Source organism: Xenopus laevis, chromosome 5L (assembly GCF_017654675.1).
Source record: "Xenopus laevis strain J_2021 chromosome 5L, Xenopus_laevis_v10.1, whole genome shotgun sequence".
NCBI lineage: Eukaryota > Metazoa > Chordata > Amphibia > Anura > Pipidae > Xenopus > Xenopus laevis.
In genome coordinates this window covers 24,813,054-24,830,984 of record NC_054379.1, presented here as the reverse complement: position 1 = coordinate 24,830,984, position 17,931 = coordinate 24,813,054, and the positions used below count along the sequence as shown (strand labels likewise).

The window sequence follows — 17,931 nt, the reverse complement described above, 5'->3', positions numbered from 1 at the left end:
CTACTCCAATAAGGGTAATGGAACGCCATAGGGAGAGTGTTGGTTCACTGGACAGATAGGAACTTGGCCCCGTTAATCAAATGTACCTGAGTTTCCAGTGGGTGTGAGGCTGGCGATGGCTATGAAAGTCCCAGTAAGCAACAGTGATCCCCCTTGGCACATCTTGCGTCCAATCCGGTCCAGTAGAAAGTATACGCCAATCTTTGCTGGGATTTCAACAACCCCAAAAAGAAAATGGGTGAGGAAGGGGTTGAGATTGAAGCCAGTGACCTTGAAGCTAATCCCATAGTAACTGAAGGCCACGCCGAACCTGTGAGAGATACCATAGGGGCTTGTATTAGGCAGTAGGGAGCACAAGTTGTATCACTGAATTTCCTTTGTACTTTCAGGCCCAGTGCTTTGTGGGTCTGCTGTGCCCACATAACTATATTTGCTCTGGCCAGTCTCCTATGGCAGAACCCAGGCAACCAGCGGCCTCCATGCCACGAGAGGAGAATATTGCCCCTGCTATGTCTGCTCCCGGCCACGCTCAGCTCTGTCTCCTGCCCATAATATGCACAGACCTGACATGGTCTAAACACATCCAGTTCAAATCAAAAGGGCAACGCAGTGTCTGTTACATCTTCTACAGGTGAGGAAGTTTGGGGTCTCTTCGAAGAGCCTACAACTTTGGTGCTGTGGAAAGTGTCCTAACACAGAACATTACATCCTGGTTTGGAAACAGCTGTGTCCAGGACCGCAAAGCCCTTCAGGGAGTGATTCGTTCAGTAGAACACTGCTGCAGGTCAGCTTTTCCAACTTTGCTGAACATTTACATCAAGAGATGCAGGACCCAAACCCTCGAGATTTTAAAGTACCCATCACATCCCAATAATGGACTGTTTTACCTACTTAAATCAGGGAAAAGGTTTTGTAGTATCGTGGCCAGAACTGAGAGATTTAAAAGGAGTTTCTATCCCAGGCCATTAGACTGCTGAACCATAATCTCCCATATCCCTCCCCCTCTTCTTGTTTTCACTTGCACCTATTTGATCTACGTGACACATTATGTCACCACAATACAGTATTATACTACTGATTTTTATATTGTCATATATTGCACTGCTGTTTTTTTTATAATTCTATATTTTTTATATAATCTTCACTGAGTGTCACTTATGTAAATAACATGGTTCATGATACCTTACCCATAATCTCCCCTCCCTTTCTTTTTCTTACTTGCACCTACTTGACCTACAGTACGTCACCACAATACAGTACTATACAATTCACATACTATGCACTTTAATACTGTTACTGCACTGTTCTTTTTTTATTTTCTCATAGTACAGTCCATTTACATTTCTTTCACCGTCACTTCATGTAATATGGTTATTTTGTGTACCGTACTGCACTGCTGTGCGGTTTTCTATATTTTTACATTTTTATACAATCTTCACTCACTGTCACTTATGTAAATAACACAGTTCATCTTGCACTACATCTGCTCTGCTACTATACTTAATTTAAACGTTTTCTTAGAATTCTTATTTTTTTGGTAATCCTTTTGTACTTAGTTGTAGTATTTAACTAGTATGTTTAATTTTGCACAGTCTGAAAAAGTGGATCAGGATGCATTTCACTGAATGTTGTACCTGTATAATTATGCATGTGACAAATAAAGAATCTTATCATATATATATATATATATATATATATATATATACACAACAAGGGAAAGTTGTGCTCACCACTATTTTTTAAAACCATTAGGCGGGGGTGCAATGAGGCTGTGACCACAAAATACATATAGACAAATACAAGAGTCCTCTGCACTCAACCCATTATCAATATATTTAAGACAGAGACATTTTGTGCATACTGCTACTGAAAAATGCCTTACCCTTTAAACAAAACAGGGATTGTTTGTCCATATATTGCAATATATTTAAGCTGGCCAACTACGTCAAAGTCATCCCATATCTGGCCAGTCCTACACTTCATTTTCATCTGATTCATTAAGAATTCTATTGCTTCATTATACATTTTACAAAGGGACTAGGTTTTACCTGCAACTTACTAGCTGCTTTCAAAGTAAAACTCCCAAACTTGGCTGCCCTTTTATTAGACACCAGTGGGATCACCTGACTATAGCTGGGAAGGGTGGGAGCTAAACAAGGGAATGTTGTGCTCACCACTATTTTTTAAAACCATTAGGCGGGGGTGCAATGAGGCTGTGACCAGATATGGGATGACTTTGACGTAGTTGGCCAGCTTAAATATATTGCAATATATGGACAAACAATCCCTGTTTTGTTTAAAGGGTAAGGCATTTTTTAGTAGCAGTATGCACAAAATGTCGCTGTCTTAAATATATTGATATGGGCCATATATGAGCAGTTCCCAGTTTGGTCTGTAAAGTTTGTGTTCCATATAATGTATAACACCCTCTCTCATTGGCTGACACATACCACATAATTCCAAGGCATATGGTGTTCTTCCTTAGCTGCTGAGTTCTCACCAGATCCAAGAAATTGTACTTTTTGCTTTCCACTGACACCATTTTCTGCAACACCTGCAATGGGAGGATAATGCGGGTAGCACATGTCAGCTGGATCAGCCTACCAACATGGAGCACAAGTACATACCCAGTGCCCATGGACCATGCAAAATAAATATGCACATTATTACACTGGCAATAAACTCTTATACTGTATGTAGATCTGTGTAGTCTTATACTGTATGTAGATCTATGTAGTCTTATACTGTATGTAGATCTGTGTAGTCTTATACTGTATGTACTTTACTCATCCCGACAAATGGACTTTACCTCTGGAGATATCTTTCTGCTGAATTCTGGTTTCCCATTCATCTCCGCACATCTAGAAAGGTATATGTGAGCTGCACGGGGGTCCTGTTGTGTAAGGAGCCATCGTGCTGATTCAGGGACCCACCTAGGAATTGACAGACCTTAATCTATTGCCAGTCCTTTATTTGGGCCCCAACATTTGGTCAGAGCTTTTTCTCAAATATCAAGGTAACAGATATATTGGGGTGTTCAAGGTACACATAAACCCTCACTCCAAATCACACCCCCTTAGATTACAGCTATTTAGAAACATTGGGGTAACAGTCACCCTGCTATAGTTCCAGCGGTACCCAGGGCACAAATAAGCATTCACCCCAAATTTCACCCCAACTGGCTTTCAGGCTGGGTCCCCTTAGCTCATAACAAGGTTACAGATATATAGAAACATTGGAGTAACTGTTACCCTGCTATAATTCCAGGGGTACCCAGGACAGAAATACGCACTCTCCCCAAATCTCCCCCTAACTGGCCTTCAGGCTGGTCCCCATTAGCTCATAACAAAGTTACAGATGTATAGAAACATTGGGGTAACAGCCCCCCTGCTATATTTCCGTACCTTAAAAAGGATAAAATTAGGGGGTCTCCGTGGTAAAACAGGTGATTCCCTTATAAAACAAACCAGTTCTCTGGGCGACCACTAATATAAGACACTTTATCAAATAAACATTTAATTACCACTAATTTAAAAAAAATAGAGTTAATAAATATGGAATAAAAGTTAATGAATAAAAGCAAAGTAGACAATAGAGACCTATAGGAGGAGATTATACGGTGCAGATTAGAAATGTTGCTAATTATAAGAAATGAATGTATTTATTCTCATTCTGATCCAGTGAACTACCTAGACTGGACTGGGCCCCTCTGCAAACAAATATTCAGAGGGTCGGGGCCTGGTGCATCTTTAAACGACAACCTACCCCCTGTTCCACGGGGCCCCCAGGGACCACAGGGTCTGCTTCTGCTATAGTTACGCCAGTGTTCTGATCTGTGTGCCACTATTTAAGTGTTCATTCACTGTGGGTTCATGAGTGAGTATGGGACATCGGATGTGACCCCCTTATATCAGACAGAGATCACTTGGAGGGACTCGGTTGGAATGAGGTCCCTGCCTGAACAGCTTAAAGTCTACGAACTTGAAGTCACTTTACTATTTCCAAATGACAAGACAATAATTATTTCCATCCTGGAGAAGAACAGAATCAAGGTTCAGCAGCATCTGTCCCTCTAAATTCATGTAGTGGAAGATATATAGTCTCTAAATATAATCTATATAAGACTTGCGTCTCCTGACACACACACACACACACACACACACACACACACACACACACACACACACACACACACACACACACACACACACACACACACACACACACACACACACACACACACACACACACACGAGATTGTGTACAATCTGCACAAGAATGCATTTACAGCTATAGTATGAGATCTTACCACCAGGTGGCGATACCGAGCAAGCAAGGCAAAGTGGCAGTTAAAAGGAGCCATTGCCAGTCCCTTATGCAGTAGGCCAGCAGGGCTAAAACCATGTAGCCCACAGTCCATGAAAGACTAGTGATAGTACCACAGAATGTGCGATGCGCCACATCTGTCCACTCCAAGGCTGTAACGAAAAAAATCAAGGGGATATAGACCTAAACAGCTCCACAGAAAAACAATATAAAGCTTAAAGCAGCCCTTTTGGAATTTGTATACAGATCATTGGCCTGCAACTGATACAGGGGTTTGGTTATTGGGGATAGGGGGCATGGGGCACTGCCATGTGGGAGTATATGAGGGAGCAGCTCAGAGACATTAAAGATAAGAACCAGAGACCACAGTAGGATTCATGGTGGGGGCTTAAATAGATATGATGAAGAAGCTGGGAGTGAAACAAGGGCAGGTGGATAAAGATAAAAGGACAAGCTGGGAGAGAAGCCTGGGTCAGATACAATAGTAGGTTGAGAGAAATACAAAATGGGGAAAGGCTAGGTGAGATAATAGTGATTTGTTGGTAAAGATTTGAGTAGCTGCAAGAAACAGAGAAATATCTGAGGGAGACTGGGAGGCATATGAAGGGGTGACAGGAAGAGATTCAGAGGTAAAATGAAGATGCTGGGGGAGATACAGGATTGAGATTGGCAAAGGTATTGAATTTAAAGGAGGCTCGGAGATATCCAGCGAGGTGGACGAGGCAAATGCAAGTCATATAATCTACCCTTGTACCTAAAGTGATGGAGATTAGAGTCATTCCCATGAGGCCGACTCCACAGATGAATCTGCCAATGGAGAACATGATGTAGGACACGGAGAAAGATGACATTACGCCAAACACGGTGCTGATAAGGAAAGAGACAAGAAGAATCTTCCTGCGCCCAAACCTGGACAATAGAGAGAAAGCAAATCACCTTAAGATCAATACTTATGGCACAGATTGGGGCAGGAGGTTTGCAACTAAAAACACAGAAGCGAAATTGGTGTCAATTAAAATTATCTTAAATCATTATTGTTCTCAGTTTGTTCTCTTAAGAAGGACCCCCACCCTCCACGTGGGGTAACTCAGAAATAAGGAAGCTAATAGAAATGAAAAAGAAAACATTTATTAACTGCAAGTCAGGGGAGTCAGAAGCTGCTTTCAAAAAAATATATAAATATGGGTATGGGATCTATTATCTGGAATGCTTGGGATCTGGGGTTTTCCAGATAAGGGTTATTTCCAAGATTTGGAACTTTATACCCTAAGTCTGCTAAAATACATGTAGCTAAGACATTAACCCAATAGGATTGTTTTGTCACCACTATGAATTCACACAGCTTAGTTACCATCAAGTACAAGGTTCTATTTTATTATTACAGAGAAAAAGGAAATCATTTTGAAAAATGCAAATTATTTGCTCAAATGAGCTCTATGGAGGATGGCTATCCAGTAATTCATAACTTTCTGAATAAGTGCTTTGCAGATAACAATGACAAGCGTTGGAAAACAGCAACGATAGAAAATGAGGAACTGATTGCTTTACAGGCAAAGACTAATCCTACATTATTTTTTTTTTGAAACTGTGGTTTCATCTAATGATGGAAATAATTTATGAAGCACTTCATAAAAACAATGTGCTTAATCAGTGCTTTTCTCATTGTGTATACAATTAAGAAGTCAGAGTTTCTAGCCCCTCTCTATTGAGGCACCAATGGACCATTGGCTGACACAGTATATAGTACATAAATGTTCACCCAAAGGAAATGTGAACAAGGCACCAGGGCATAATGGAATACAGCAGCAATTGCTTAGAGATCTTAGTTCAATTTTTGGCAGCCCACTTCTTCCTTCCTCAGAAGTAGTAGGATGCCATGAAACCGGTAAAGTGTAATGGTCAATCATGTTCATTTCATCATAATTATTTTTCCTATACAAGTTATATTTTAACTTATAAAGCAGACATCCTGTTGCTTTGTAAAACCTCTTCTGCTTGGGACTAGGTGAACAAAGACTGAGAAGTACTTACCTATCAGACAGGTATCCACTGATGATTGATCCCACAGTAAGTCCCATGAAGAAGAAAGTGGCCGCTGCCTGATTTAATCCTTTTCTCTCACACACCAGGTCCCACTAGTAAGAAAGTAGAAATAATAGATGTTGCACCTTATACTTACAGAGTGTGTAGGTAGATACTTTGTTGTATGGATATACCTTAGCTCCATGAAAGAGCCACAATATGTCCATATAAATAGCAAAGTTTAATGTGCTTAAGGTAGAAACATAAAAGTGGTGCACACAGTCAGTTAAAGTAAACATAATCCACAGCTAAGTAGAAGAATGTAATTCTCCTACAACAGTGGTTCCTAAACTGTGGGGCTCCCACCCAAGGATGCCTAGATTATTGGAAGAGGGGCTCAGTCTGGAGGCAAGTTGTGGTTGAGATATGGGCAAAATACCTATCAGTTCTCCTAAATATACCTAAACACTCAGGGGCACATTTACATAGGTTCGAATATCGAGGGTTAATTAACCCTTGATATACGACCGTCAAAGTAAAATCCTTCGACTTCAAATATCGAAGTCGAAGGATTTACCGCATTTCCTACGATTGAAGGATCGAAGGAAAAACCGCTCGATCGAACGATTAAATCCTTCGAATCGAACGATTCGAAGGATTCTAATCCATCGATCAAACGTTTTTCCTTCGATCAGAAAATTGTTAGAAAGCCTATGGGGACCTTCTAACATTGATGTTCGGTAGGTTTTAGGGGGCGAAGTAGTTGGTCAAAGTTTTTTTTAAAGAGACAGTACTTCGACTATCGAATGGTCGAATAGTCGAACGATTTTTAGTTCGAATCGTTCGATTCGAAGTCAAAGTAGCCAATTCGATGGTCTAAGTAGCCAAAAAAAATCATCGGAAATTCGAAGTATTTTTTATTCTATTCCTTCACTCAAACTAAGTAAATGTGCCTCTTAGTGTTGAAAGTCAGTTTGGGTGAGATTTGGGGTGAATATTTTCCTTTAACCTTTGTAAGTTTGCGAGATTTACAACAGAAACTTTCTTCTCTTTTAGACAGTTTATTTACAAACAGGAATGACCATTCCAGGATACAAAAACACAAATCATAAACATAGATCCTGTCCACTGGGCACTACCATCATACATTTGATGAATTATCTCACTAAACTGGCCCCTTGTGGACTATGTATTGGGGTCACCCCTGTACCCACAATACTTCCTTTTGGGGGATTGCTCAGCCTCCTGGCTTTCCTCAGTCTCTCAGACTTTTTATCACTTGGTCACAGGCTTCCTCTGCTCCGTGCAGTTGCAGGCAGCCCCCCGGCCCCTCTGGGAGTTCCTTACACAGACAGGTAACCTTCCTGCTTCCTTTCTGCTCAGCGAGATCTTCCTAATACTCTCACTTGAATTAAAAACTTTTCCAGGCAGCCTTCTTCTGGAAAGTGAGCTCCAATACGTGAGTTGGACTAGTGGATCAGAGTGCCTTCCTTCCAGAATACTCCAGCTTCCAAGATCACACCTTTTTACTCATTTCTTTTGTCACTCTACCTGCCATATTAACTTGTAACTTGTAGTGTGCAAAGTACAAAAAGCTGAAGTCACGGTGTTTGATAAAGGGCAACATAGAAATTTGCTTTTTAAACTATGGGATGTTGGGTAATGCTGTTTGGACATGGATTAATGATCCCCCAAATTAATGATTGGGATAGGACAATGTAAGTGATATATGTTAAAATTAAAATGACACATCACATAAATAATTATCAGAATGCTCAGTCACTAACTGTAAGGAGTTGGGGCAGAATTGAGGAGTGTAAAGAAAGAACCTGCTGTGTATTTTATACAATGGAAATATGCTAATTGCCCCCCCCTTACCTCATGCCTAACCCTTTAACAACATCCCTTTGCCACAGAGATGCTTTCTTTCTACAGTATCTTAGGACGCTCAATCAAAAAAATTACACTTTCTTGTGAATCCTAATTTGCTAAAACCCTCCAAGCACAATTATGGGTGCCCAAAAGCACCCTATCTGTCTGACTGTGATTAATATAAAGGTACTAATTAGATCCTACTTTGGGTGACAGTGATTGATATCAAGATACGAATGAGACCTTACCTGTGTGACAGTGGTAGACGAGAAGGTGGACAGGTCATACTCCCAGCCCTCTGTACAACCTTGTACTATAGACCCGTTGGGTTGTCCCGTTGAGCTGTTAAAGAGCAGGTGAAATTGAGGATGGGAATATCTATTACATGAACTGAAGGTGCCATCTGATTCCTGTGGAATGTAGAGTAGTCGAGTTTCCCTTCGGCTCCAATTCCCTAGTTTGCCCTCACTGGTGATGGCACAGTGGTGGGGTGGCACCGCCGAGATGAAGATGTGCAGTAGAAAATGAAGAGGAAGGATGACTCTTGGGAGGCAGAGAATCAGGACAATTGATATTTGGAACTTACCAAATACACCAACTTCTGCCAGGACATCCTCAAACCTCATGATGCAGAGGAGCAAGGAGTCACTGGATTCAGTATTAATGCTGCCCAAACCAACAAACAAGTGTATTGGCGGGGGTTTATCTGTGTTGGAGTGCTGGTTTGTTCTTGTGTAACAGTGTTTGTGTCTCTCCATAGGAAGAGACATTCAGCCCTCCTCTTATTTCCCCTGGTAATAGCCTTGATTCCTACTGTCCTGGAGATTGTCATGAGACCAGTTCCTAGCTGGGTTGCAGATCATACAGCAGGCTCATTGTACAGTATTTAGGAGTAAGAGCGCATCTCACCACCATGACAAATGAGATTAGCCCCCTAAGCAATGCGAAGCATCACTGTGCCAGCTGACAGCCCTTCAGTAGGGTTGGACACAGTCGCTTTGGAAGAGAAGCTCTGTTAGCTGTACCGTGTATGACACTGCACATGAGCCGGCATGGGATGTTACACAAGGTCAGCTGCCCACATTCCACTGTGCCAAACAATTACGGGGAAGGCAACCCCTTGATGTGGGCAATTTTATTTTATGGGTCATTTATTTTTTCCTATTGTTTTTACCTTTTTTCTTGTATTTGTAGAATATTTCATGCAACGGAAACTGAACAAAAACATGATTTTCAATGTAAGCGAATACACAGAACAAATATTGGTTAAAGAATCTCCAGCGGTAACAGATCTAATTTATTACCCTAATCAGCTGAGTTGGCAGGAAGCTGCAAGAGTAAAAATGAATGAAGCTTAACTTAAACGGAAGTCATGATTTTTATGTTGTTTTTATTTCTAAATTACACTGTTTACACTGCAAATCATTCACTCTATGATATAAAATTGAATTCCTGAACCAACAAGTGTATATTTTTTTTTTTTTAATTGTAATATTGGTGTGTAGGCGCCATCTCAGGTCATTTTGCCTGGTCATGTGATTTTAGAAAGAGCCTGCACTTTAGGATGGAATTGCTTTCTGGCAGGCTGTTGTTTCTCCTACTCAATGTAACTGAATGTGACGCAGTGGGACCTGGATTTTTCTATTGAGTGCTGTTCTTAGATCTACCAGGCAGCTGTTATCTGGTTACCTTCCCATTGTTCTGCTGGGGGGGTGATATCACTCCAACTTGCAGTACTGCAGTAAGGACTGAAGTTTATCAGAGCACAAGTCACATGACTGGGGACAGCTGGGAAACTGACAATATGTCCAGCCCCATGTCAGAGTTCAAAATGAAATATAAAAAAATCTGTTTGCTCTTTTGATAAACGGATTTCAGTGCAGGATTCTGCTGGAGCAGCACTATTAACTGATGCGTTTTGGAAAAAAACATTTTTTCCAATGACGGTATCCCTTCAAGGAGTCTTTCAAAAATACGTGGTCACTTTACGATATTTGATTCCAAAAATAAAGATCAGATCTATATTTTCCTTCATATTTGAAGTTATGCATATGACTCTCAGATCCCTTTTCTTTTACTTTGATATAGTAAAAACTTTTCTTTCCTGGAAACAATGGTGCATTTTATTTTGTTTTGTTCCACATCTACTGGGTATATTTATATATTTTTATTTGTATCTATATTTCGATGTGTAAAGCAGCATGAATAATAAATAATCACAAGCGGTTAATCTGCGTATGAGTGCTCTCCTCTTTTTCAACTTTTAGTGGATATCCTGGGATGATTGGTACATCTCTGTGAGAGGATTGATGCATACAACTGAGAAGGAAGTAAGGCAGAGCGCAAATCTATACAGTTTCTACTTTGTGTTAATTGTTGTTTATATTGTACAGGTATAGGGCCTATTATCCAGAATGCTTGGAACCTGGGGTTTTCCAGATAACGGATCTTTCTGTAATTTGGATCTTCATACCTTAAGTCTACTACAAAATCATGTAAACATTATTGCTTCCAATAAGGATTAATTATATCTTAGTTGGGATCAAGTACAAGATACTGTTTTATTATTACAGAGAAAAAGGAAATCAGTTTTAAAGATTTGGATTATTTGGATAAAATGGAGTCTATAGGTTCCCTAGAACTGAAGGAGAATAAGAAGCCTTGTGCATAACCTAGCTCTGATTCGTACCCCTCTATTAATTTTCCTTAAAGGGATACTGTCATGGGAAAACATGTTTTTTCCAAAACACATCAGTTAATAGTGCTGCTCCAGCAGAATTCTGCACTGAAATCCATTTCTCAAAAGAGCAAACAGATTTTTGTATATTCAATTTTGAAATCTGACATGGGGCTAGACATATTGTCAGTTTCCCAGCTGCCACAGTCATGTGACTTGTGCCTGCACTTTAGAATGGAACTACTTTCTGGCAGGCTGTTATTTCTCCTACTTAATTCAACTGAATCAGTCTCACTGGGACTTGGCTTTTACTATCGAGTGTTGTTCTGTCTTCCAGGGAGCTGTTATCTTGTATTAGGGAGCTATATCGTTACCTTCCCATTGTTCTGTTAGGCTGCTGGGGGGGGGGGGAGGGGGTGTTATCACTCCAATTTGCAGTACAGCAGTAAAGAGTGACTGAAGTTTATCAGAACACAAGTCACAGGACTGGGGGCAGCTGGAAAACTGACAATATGTCTAGCCCCATGTCAGATTTCAAAATTGAATAGAACAAAATCTGTTTGCTCTTTTGAAAAATGGATTTCAGTGCAGAATTCTGCTGGAGCAGCACTATTAACTGATGCGTTTTGAAAAACACATGTTTTCCCATGACAGTATCCCTTTAATGTACATCCCATCATTTGCCCCCATCCAACACAAGGAAATGGCAGACTTTACAGCAGGCTTTGTTTATTGATATTATGGGATAGTTTAATGGAACAAAGAAGCATTACATAGCTTTCGTCCCCCTACAGTTGGACTGGGGGAGTCCTTTTCTCAGAGTGACTCTGCCCCCCACTCTCATGCCTGGGGTGGGACAGCACATGGTGGGAATGAGATGGGGGGATACATTCTGCTTGCAGTGTGTAAACGTTGGGGCATTGCCCCAGTCATTGTCCTAGAAATGGATTCTGCACTCCACATGGGTTGGCAACCGGTCTTGTACCATCCACAGCGTTAGGACACGTATCAGCGCAAGTGCATGCCAGGCTTCCAGCTGTCCATTCCCAATCCTTGTACATGACTGATCATTATACGGAATAACAGCAACTTATTGCCCACAGTTTTACCCAACCAGCGGCTAATTTGGCCAAAGAAACATTTCTCTAACCTGTTGCTAAATATATAAATATTCTCAGAAAGAGAGGTTGGTTATATCAGGCTAGAAATCTTTCTATTGGATCTTTCTATTGAGTTTGGAGAGTTGCAAATTTCACTCAAAGCGTGATTTACCCTTTAATGTGGATACAGTACATCATACAGACATGGTTGTGCAGTGGTTACCCTCACTTGCCTTGTGTGCTGGCCATTATCTGCATGGAGTGTGTATGTACAATATGAGTGAAGCATTGTGGGAATACATTGGCATCATGTCAAGTGAACTTCTATCCAAACAATAAAACCCCTTCTCATTTATTGGAACACTTTAAGCTCAGACCCCTTTAATAAAGGAATTGTGGTTCCCCAGGTGCATTTGCAAAGGAAAATCTTTCACTTGGGCAGCACAATGTATGCGAGATGGGGGGGTCACTGGGGGGCCCAGGATGCAGGTGAAACCATTGTGGGTAATAAAAATAAACCCAATAGGGCCATTTCATGCAAAACTTTCAATTGGCTGTGGCGAAATTTGTGAAACTGGGGAGCAAAGGAAGAACATTGTCATGGTATGTAGGGTGGTGCTGCTAAACCGGAGCATTGATTGGTAATATTCCCACCAATCCTATGGGGGGCTTTAATGTCTGGCTATGGTGTGTAGATCTGTGCTGCTAAAAGTAAGCACCAATTCATTATAGTCCCACCAATCTTATGTAGGTGGTTCTTACCTATCCTACATTGATTGGTTTTATTCCCACCAAGTCTTACATGTCTGACCATAGAGTGTAGAGTTGTGCTGCTAAACAGAAGCATTGATTGGTTGTATTCCCACCAATCCTATGGGAGGGTGAACATGTCTGGCCATAGTGTGTAGGGCTGTGCTGCTAAACAGAAGCGTTGATTGGTTATATTTCAAACAATCCTATTGGTGGGGGGTGTCTTACATGTTGGTGTGTAGATTTGAGCTGCAAATCAGAAGCATTGATTGGTTATTTTCCCACCAATACTATGGGTGGGGTCCTTACATGTCTGACCATAGTATGTAAGGCTGTGCTACTAAACCAAAGCATTGATTGGCTATATTCCCACCAATCCTATGGGAGGGCGTACATGTCTGGCCATAGTTTGTGGGGCTGTGCTGCTAAACAGGAGCATTGATTGGTTATATTTCAAACAATCCTATGGGGGGGGTTCTTACATGTCTGGCCATGGTGTGTTGGGCAGTGCTGCTAAACAGGAGTACTACCCCCACCTCGCCTAGGAAGGGGATTCTCATATCTCTAACCATAGGTCTGTGCGTTAATCCATTATCTTTCCACCAATCTTACTGCATAAAAGCCTCAATGTTGGATGTAGACTTCTCTTATAAAACACTCCCATTCCCTGCTGATCGGCTCAATCCTGTGGGTGGGAGCATGTGCCTGAAGCGCGTGTATTAAGCTTTAGAAAGTGAGCAAAGCATTGCACTATTCCCTCCTGGTCTGTACTATGGCTACTGCAGGATGTGACCCCAGGTACCATGATGGGTGCCATTATCTACCATCCCCAGCTCCTTGCCTTCCTTTGGTTGCCAGACTTGATGTTTGGACTTTTAGTCTTTGTCCTTTCCGTGGAAATGCTGGAGTTGCTGGGCATTCTCCCTGGGTCTGTGCCCGGGGTTGGAGCTTTGGGGAAGGATATACTCGGGGAGTACTGGCACTTGGCCTTTTTTGTCGTGATGGGGATGGACTTTCGGTTCCAGAAAGTGATCGACTCCGTGAAGATGCACTAAGTGTTCGTGCAGGAGCCACTGGACTTTTGGGAGGAGCACGGCTGACTCTCTTCACATTGCTTCTGCTGGGTATTGGACTGGACAGTGGAGGAAGCCTCATATTCAGGACTTTGGGCCTGAGCTCTGTAGAGTGGCTTACACCTCCACTAACTGTAGATCTTGGGAGCTGGAACCTGCAAGGAAATACCAAGCGGGACAGAAGTAAGCAGCAGTACAAGAAATTCAGTTGGGTCAGCGGAAGAAATTATCTTGCGCACCTTCAGTTGTTAATGGTCCCAGACCCATTTAAATCCACAAAACAATGGCTAAAGTACAAGAGATATCACATTATGGATTAGTCCTTCCCAAAATCCAACCAGGGCAGCAGATGGATGGGGGTTGATTAGGTACAATATGTAGTTCTATACAATATGATACAAGTGGCCCCAAATATCAGGGGGTCTTAATAGTAAAATTGGATTTCTGATAGCAACCCTAAACCCAACTTCCAAAGACGTCTGAAGGGAATGGTGAGGGGAAGGTACCATCCTTGCCACAGCAAGGGGAGCATAGTAGTGATGTGAGGGCTGGCCCAAAGCCAGCAACGTGGACGGATACTCACACAAACTATTCAGGCCAGGGACCCTAACTGTGCCTCACTTCTGCGTAAAAATTAAACAGAATTGTGCCTGTTCCATGGGATAAAGAAGCAGTGCAATTCGGCCATATCTTTATACTTCACCAGCTCCGTCTCCAACTACTACCCCAAGAACTGGCTCACAGGCCCTTATGGTGACAGCCATTTCTCATCATGTGGCTGTTATTATTTTATACAACCAGCAGACTCACTGACTCTCTTTTATATTCAGAAGTGAGAAAAGGGAAGGTAAAGAGGGTTGTAAATGGGCAATCTAGTTCCTCATGCCAGAAAAAGATTTATATTAATTTATTACTGTAGGTGCAGATTCATCACAATGACACTCTCCACCATAGATGTATATATTAAATTATCTAATAGACCCGGAAAAACCTGGTGGCGAAACGAGTGCTGGTTTTGTATTTCAATAAGATGGAGGAAGGGATTGGCATAACATTGTGAGCATGTAAGACACAAGACTCTATGCAGCAATAAGGGCGGAAACAGTTACGGAGGATAACGGGTTGATCATCTCTGGCACAAATATAATAACACTAACAATATGGGCTCTGGGGGACAATGAACCTTCAAACTGTATCTGTGCCGCTAGTAAGTGACTGGGATAATCCCTTATATGGATTGGCAGCTAAAGCCAATATGAGACCAGCAGGTGGGGGACTTGTGACCAATGTGCAGGTTGGGGACACGAGACCAATGTGCAGGTGGGGGACTCGTGACCAATGTGCATGACAACCTTGGGGATATTTACGTCTAAAAGGGCAGTAGGCAAGCAGACTGGCAAATGAGGATATCCTCGTGACTCCTCTTATCTGAGCAAGTGTGTCCAATCTCTATGTTCCACTGCCGCTGGTGAGAAGTAACAAGGGTGATAGCAGATTGGATGCAGGAACCAAATAAAACTTGTCTTTTGTCATGGTACATTGCTTTTTTATGAAAGACACCATGTGTGCCCCCCTCATCCCAAGGCATTCCCTGAGGACACTGTATATTTATCAGTGTATTTTATATCTGGCATGAAACTTTAAGGAAGGGGGAGTGATACCCCAAAGCAGCAAAAGTGTAACAGCCCCTCTCATCTGATTGACTCCTGTGTTTAATGAAAATACTCTACAGAGCCAAAGTGCCTCTGAAGTGACATGAGATTATCTGCTGAATGTAGCCCAGGATCTATCTGCCTTCCTGCTCAAAGGGATCACACACCTCTATTTTCCTAATAGCTTGAAAATGAAACAACTGCCCTACACAGACCCCACAAATATTAATGAAAAGTCAGAATTTCCTTACCTCTGTACCATTACAGATTCTCTTAGGTTGCTACTGGTTGATACTGGTGGAACCACTGGATAAAAACTTTTCACTGGAGTAACGGGACGGGGAATTCTGCTTCGGACACTGATTGTGCCATCTTCTTTTCTTGGAGGAACAGTTTTCTCCTTTCCCACCTTCCTTGGGACGGAGTCATCAGAATCGTGCGTGTCCTCCTCTGAGCCTGTGGTGGAAAGAGTTTCTGATGTCCTCCTCCTGTCCTCACTGGAAGAGGCAGAAGATGAGCCAGCAGAAGCCAATCTTTGCAACCTAATCTGCCTCTTTTCCATTACCAGACGGGCTAAATCCAACTGTTTGGTCCTCTTACGGAACCTTTCTTTGGCCGAGTGGGACATGGACTGATCTGACCCAGTATCTTCTTCAGATAAGAACACAGGAATTCGGCTCCTGAAGCGAAGCCCAGTAAGTTTGTTGATGCTTTTGCTGGGGCCTTGCTTGGTTTCTTTAAGGCGATCTGTGGCAAATACAATATTTTTCTGTTCTTGCTCAGTAACCACTTCACTAGTCACATTGATGGGTTCTTTATCCAGCAGTGACTGGGATTCAGGGATTCCATTGGCTACACTGGGCACTATCTGAGGCTCACCAAAGACATCGGCATGGCTTGCTGACACAGCACAGCTGTCTATCTCCCCCATTTCCACTGCAGAATTGAGGTTTCCATTCTCTCTTAGTTGATCATGGTCCTCCATTTCCTCTTCGATAATGGGCTCCTCAAACTGCCCCGGGGTGCAGTGTTCATCGAGCCTCAAGAGCTGTCCATTGGAAGACATGACGTTTAAGTGTGTCTTTTCTGCAATATGAACAAACGTGCGTTCAACTTTGGTAAAGGGAGAGGAAGTGGTAGCAGATACTGAGCAATGTGGTTTGGGCTCTGATTTGAGAACAGAGGATAAAGTCCCTGGTTCAGAGACATCCAGTTGGCTACCTAGGGGATGAAGCCTCTCCCCTTGTGGGGTCAGCACAGCAAGAGTTCCTAGATCAACCTCTGCCATCAGCTCATTAGTAACTGGAGACCTTTTCATGTCCCCAGGAGAAAACAGCACTAAGGTCTTTGATCCTTCTTCCAGTTCTAAATCATTCTCTGCTGTGGAAGCTTTACCCCTTGAATCCTTCTGGTCATCAGCCAACAGAGTGGAGGGTGCTCCTTCCTGGCTGCGCTCAGTGCTCTTTTGGCTTGCCTCACTACTGGACCCACTTTGGAGATCAATATCTTCTCCTAAAAATTCTGCCTCTTCTTCTTCCTCCTCTTCAGCTTCCTCCTCTTCAGCCTCTTCCTCTTCCTCCTCTTGCTCATGTGGGGCCCGCCCATTAATGATGATATGAGGCTCTGTAGCATACACAGCCGGTAGGACTACACTGGAGAAGTCCACTCGCTTTATTCGGTGTGGGACCCTCAGCATTTCCTTGCTGTCAGATATGTCCTTCTTGAAATCTTGGTAAGGCAAACTTAAAGGCACCACCCTAGGCACAACGTTCATCTCCAGGTGCTTCAGGCTAAGGACCTGCATTGAAAGGAAACATAATTAGTGATTTAAACCAATGGCAAACAGACTCTTCTCTAAACATTGTCTAAAGTGAATAATGGCCAATAGGGAACCTTGTACATCGCTTCATAAAAGAAAAATAATAATTGTAGGTTCACTGGGGGCAGCATCTCTTATAAATTATCTTCAAACTTTTCCCCACAATAAATAATACATGTTCTCCTGATTTGCATTTGGAATAAATGACCATTACCTTTATGATATACACTTTTATGGGAGCTCCGTGTAGAAGCCCTCTGGTTGATGTCTGTGTTATATATGAGTGGGGGGGGGGGCAGGTTGTAATGCTGACTGCTCATAAACAAAATAGGATGTGGGTGCATCAACATTTAATCATTGTAGCTTTTCCCTCACAATGAGAAAGATATAATGAAGTTCACTATTAGTTCTGTCTAGCTGTTGGGATAGGTTGGCATCTTATAATGCAAATTATTGAGTACTCCTGGCCTGGGAAAGCAGCAGTGGCTGGACATAGGCGGGCTTTAGGGGAAATTACTGAATTAGATTGAAATTATCTCTTAAAGCCACAGATAGTGTATGGGCACAATATGTGCCCTCCAAAATACACCTCCTATTGTAAATATGTCCCCTTCATAGTCCTTTACCCATATTGTACCAG

The 17,931-nt window shown here is 42.2% G+C and overlaps 2 protein-coding genes across 2 annotated transcripts in view; both read right to left on the bottom strand.

The window, feature by feature from the left end:
• Positions 1-8,885, bottom strand: part of slc22a7.L (solute carrier family 22 (organic anion transporter), member 7 L homeolog) — a gene marked incomplete at its 3' end in the record, with an annotated part of 32,225 nt that extends 23,340 nt beyond the window's left edge. Inside the window, 4 exon segments of the mRNA NM_001092498.1 lie at positions 4,244-4,478; positions 5,081-5,235; positions 6,358-6,461; positions 8,469-8,885. Coding sequence (NP_001085967.1) covers positions 4,306-4,478; positions 5,081-5,235; positions 6,358-6,461; positions 8,469-8,846 — 810 coding nt within the window. The 5' untranslated portion in view covers positions 8,847-8,885.
• A 2,724-nt stretch (positions 8,886-11,609) lies between these two features.
• Positions 11,610-17,931, bottom strand: part of ttbk1.L (tau tubulin kinase 1 L homeolog) — a 42,883-nt gene continuing 36,561 nt past the window's right edge. The window contains exons 14-15 of the mRNA XM_018262771.1: positions 15,724-17,270; positions 11,610-13,975 (exon numbers count right to left, since the gene is read on the bottom strand). Coding sequence (XP_018118260.1) covers positions 13,564-13,975; positions 15,724-17,270 — 1,959 coding nt within the window. The 3' untranslated portion in view covers positions 11,610-13,563. The remainder of the gene's footprint in view (positions 13,976-15,723; positions 17,271-17,931) is intronic.